Source organism: Rousettus aegyptiacus, unplaced genomic scaffold, assembly GCF_014176215.1.
Source record: "Rousettus aegyptiacus isolate mRouAeg1 unplaced genomic scaffold, mRouAeg1.p scaffold_m13_p_4, whole genome shotgun sequence".
Taxonomy (NCBI): Eukaryota; Metazoa; Chordata; class Mammalia; order Chiroptera; family Pteropodidae; genus Rousettus; species Rousettus aegyptiacus.
In genome coordinates, this window is record NW_023416307.1 from 333,177 (window position 1) to 337,378 (window position 4,202).

Here is a 4,202-nt window from a genome sequence, read left to right on the forward strand (position 1 = left end):
CTGGGGGTCCACGACCCTGACCCTCCGCCATTGCGGCTGCTGCCCCGCTGGGCAAAGCCTATAGTAAGCTCCCATTTGCATTAAAAACGTGTAGATCTAGAGAGAACTCTCCGGAAAAACCAGGGGCGTGCCAGACTCCGGGGGCAGCGGGGAGGAGGGGGTGTCCTGCATCGTCTGAGCTTTAAAAGCAATTCCACATGCTCTATTTTTATTAAAATGTATTAAATAAGTTTATTGAATACATTTATTAAGATTTAGTTAATAATTTTTTTTCCCCTGGAAAAAAGCAATAAAGAGGGGGAAGGGGCCTTCGACCTCCCAGGAGCTGTGAGACGAACCGCGGCTAGCTGTGCCTGCCCTCCGGGTCCCAGGGCTGACCTGAGGGCGACCGGTGTGGGGACTCCAGTCCCTGCTCAGGGAAGCTTCGGGACCGCTCCCGGCTGGGCCGTCCACACTGATGCTGAGCCTTTATCCTCTCCTCCAGGTCAGGCTGACCACACCCAGCTCCCCGAAGAGTAGGAGCCCAGAGGACCCTGCGGGGTCAGCCCCGCCCCGCCCTCCCCCCTTAGGGAGGCGATTCTGGGGACTTCACAGTCGCTTCCAGGGAAAAGCAGCCGGGCCAGAGCCAGGAGGGAAGGGCCTTCTGCAAACAGCGGGCTGCGGCGTGCTGTGCAAACACGGGGCTATAAATGAGTCTCCTCGGCACACGCGGCTCATCCTCCAGCAAGCGGCCGAGTCTCCGGAGCCCGCTGTGACCATGGAGGCCGGGGCGCTCTGGCTGCTGGTGGCGGTCCTGGCCGTGGGGTCCTCCAGCTCGTCCGCGCAGTACCTGGGCCTGTGTGAGTCCTGCTCCGATGCCCTTCGCTCTGCAGCTCAAGGGGGCCGGGTGGGAACCGCACGGGGCGGGCCACGCGAGGCTGGGGGCCTTCTGTGGGCTTCAGGAGGGTGACCAAGCCCCACGTCAATTTAGTAATTGCCCTTTAGCGGATACGCACATTTCCTTTCCACTGCGCTAAAATGGGTCTAACTGTCCCCATTTTAGACAAGGAAACCGAGGCTCAGAATGGTTATAAGTGACCTAAGGCCACCCTCCTGGTGATCTGGATTTGAACGCAGGTCTGTGGTCAGCAGCCGCTGCCCACCCCCACCACCTGTCACCTGCTTTGCGTCTGTGTCACAATACAGGTCTTTATACTGTGTTTTCTGCACTTCACGAAACAAGAAGGAAAGGCAAAGAACAAGGATTGCTTCCAGAACATTCTGGAACTATTTAGCCCTGAATGGCAGATCCAGGCAGGGGATGTGGCTGCTTCAAAATCACAAGAAGTCAGGGTGTGGCTTTTACGGTTACCTGCAGGGCTGCCCGGAGGAAGCGTTTGGGACATGGGCCCCTTAGGCTCATCTGACCCGGGTGGGAGTCGGGGTGGGAGTCGGAGTGGGTGGTGCTTAAAGAACCCCCGCTGATCCCACCCGCGCAAAGTTTGGAGACCCCCGGCAGCAGAGTTCCAGACCTGCCGCAAGGAAGAAGGCTAAGAGATTCCGCGTGACTGGTTAGGGGACAGGCGAGGGGCTCCTGCTGACCGGGCAGAGTATCCATTCGAAGAAAGGTGGGGGGAGGGGCGGAAGTTTCGTTGAAAAAACAGTGAAGGGAAACTTTGTTAACTTTGTTTCCGGGTTCTGGGGACCCCGGATTCCGGATTCCGTGGCTCCTGCCAGCTGGGGGAACCCAGGCCGGTACTGACTTCCTGACGAGGTGCTGGGAGCACCCAGGCAGAAGGCTAGATTATTTTACAGAACGTTTCTCTTTAAATATTTACACAGTGCACACATCCAGGGGCCACCCCAGGCAGGGCTGGGAGGGGGTCCGGTCTTCAGACTCCAGGGCCGGGGGAGGCGGGGTGGGAGAGTTGGGGGAGGGAGGGGGGAGGGCCGGGCAAGAGGGGGAGCGGGAGAGCGTGGGGAGCGGGGGGGGGGGCAGAGGGGGACGGGAGGACGGGAGGGGGGAAGAGGGGGAGGGGGCGGACGGGGGGGGCGGGGCCGTGGCGCTGACGCGCATTGTCTGGCGCAGCGGAGAACCAGTGCGCCGTCCCCGCCAAGGACAGGGTGGACTGCGGCTACCCGCAGGTCACCCAGGAGCAGTGCAACAGCAGGGGCTGCTGCTTCGACTCCAGCATCCCCCAGGTGCCCTGGTGCTTCAAGCCGCTGCAGGAGTCAGGTGAGCCGGCCCCACGGCGGGGCCCGTCTGCGCCTGCGCCGGAGCCGGGTCCCGGGGAAGCCGCGCGCGCCTGGGTGCTCGGCCGGGCGCTCAGCGCCGTGGCTGTTGGTCTGCGGAGGCCTCAGCCAGGGGCTTTATGCCCAGGGCGGCCGGCGGCTGTCCCCTGCTGTCCTGCTGATGAACAGTTTGTGCAAAATATGAAAGCAACAGTTTCGCAAAAAGGTGTTCAAGGTCGAGAACTAGTTTAGAAACGATCCTGGGGAGAAATGGAAGGCGCACGGGTTTGGAGAACGGGACTTAGCTTTCCAGGCGATATCAGCAAACGAGCCACCGTCATCATGCGCAACGTGCAGCTGGCGGACAGGGGACAGCGCGGGGCCTGGAGCCCTGCCGCGTTTCTCCACAGCCCCCCATCTGCCCCCACGCTGCCTCGCCACAAGCGCGCTCCTCCCCCGCCCTCCCTGGGGGTGCAGCGGGTGACTGCGGGACAGCCGCTCCGGAAGCGAGTGGGCAGCAGAGGGCCGCACACAGGAGGTCGCGGTCCTGGCTCCACCAGCCCCGCCCCCCGCGTCCTGGGCGTGGAGGTCCCTGTAAGCCATCTGGCAGCCAGCGCCAGCTCGCCGTCTCAGGGGGACAGAGCTACCGAGGCGCCTTCCTGGAGCCAGCACCCAAGAAGCCACTCTCACCCGCTGTCCTGTCCGGGACAGTGAGGAGGGGGCCGCATTCCAGCTGGGCAGAGCCGGGGCCCCGCCCACTGCCCAGGGCCCCTCCCCCTGCCCAGCAGACCCGGGCAGAGGTCGGGATAAGGCTTTGGGACCAGAAGTGCTGCCTATTGCCGGTTGCTGGATGTCCCTGTCCAACCTGCTCCTCAGCCTGGGTGACACCTTGTTCTCTGAGCACTGGGTGGCCCTGCCGAGGCTCATCTCATTTATCCTCTGTCCCGACTCCCTGGGGCCTGCTGGGGCATGTGGCTATTCTCCCACAGGCTGCGGGACTCAACACTCTGCCAGGGACTCCGGGGAGAAGGTCGCATAAGGTGTCGACCTTGGAGCCTGTCTTGACCTTGAGAAGCCAGGCAGGTGATGGGTGGAGTCGAGCAAGACCTACTCATGGTGACGCATCCTGTGCTTTGTTTCCAGAATGTACGTTTTGAAGCCAGCCTGAGGCCCCCGGACACCCCGGGAGGTGAACTTCCATCCTCGGGGCGGGGCACGCCGCCCGCTCATCCATCACCCCGCCCTGGCAAGGCTGCCGCGGGACCGGGCGTCTGGGGCCCGATTCTTAACGAATAAAGATCCGTACTGCGCACCAGGCCCGGCCCTCATTCCCCGACTCCGCCTCCCTTGCTTTATTCCGCTTGCTTTATTCCCGCCGCGTCGCCCTCGGGCCCTCCTCAGCATTTCACAGATGGGGACGCGGGGGTGTCATGGCGTCCTGGGGCAGAGGGTCTGTTCCAGCCTCAGGGGTGGGGAACATCATTCCTAAGGAGTTTCATCACCTGTGAGGATGTTGCAAACCCCAGATCCCAGCGCTGACATGACAGCGAGGGCCAGTGACCTCCCACGTCCTCCTGTTAGTTGAGAAAAGACATTTCAAGTGTACGTTTCAAAGAAAAAAATTAATGTCTTAGTTGTGAAAGCCAAAACCTCGCCTTAGAAACTGGCATCCTTTTGTGGTTATTTGCAAGTGAAGCTGGACACATTTCGCCCTGGGCGACCCTTTCTGCTTTTTTTTCTTCCTTCTGAAAATGGATGTAGCTCTGTCAATAAACACTGTGTCACTGCAAGGATTCTGTCCCAAGCTCTCGCGGAGTCTTGCGAAGCCCTCCGTGAGCATCGTCCCCACTCACCACGGGGACAGGTAGCTCCACAGACACCAGGGGGCTTTCCGGGGTCAGAGCTCGGGGTGCCCAGACCGGCTTCGCACATTTGCTCTGTCCCGTGCTGTCCTGCCGTGGGCCCCTCTGAGGACATGGGGACACCGCTCG

At 61.4% G+C, this 4,202-nt stretch overlaps 1 protein-coding gene across 1 annotated transcript; it reads left to right on the forward strand.

Annotated features, from left to right (window-relative positions):
- Positions 1–592: 592 nt before the first annotated feature.
- Positions 593–3,547, forward strand: LOC107510178 (trefoil factor 3-like). Its single transcript, XM_016143455.2, has 3 exons — positions 593–839; positions 2,069–2,215; positions 3,355–3,547. Exons 1-3 carry the CDS (start codon positions 758–760, stop codon positions 3,366–3,368), a joined length of 243 nt encoding a protein of 80 aa, XP_015998941.2. The 5' UTR covers positions 593–757; the 3' UTR covers positions 3,369–3,547.
- The last annotated feature ends 655 nt before the right edge of the window (positions 3,548–4,202 follow it).

Bases quoted from the DNA above. Each gene is read 5' to 3' on its own strand.
- LOC107510178 (XM_016143455.2), top strand. From the start codon at position 758: ATGGAGGCCGGGGCGCTCTGGCTGCTGGTGGCGGTCCTGGCCGTGGGG. The intron at 840-2,068 runs GTGAGTCCTGCT...TGTCTGGCGCAG, and splicing joins CGCGCAGTACCTGGGCCTGT to CGGAGAACCAGTGCGCCGTC.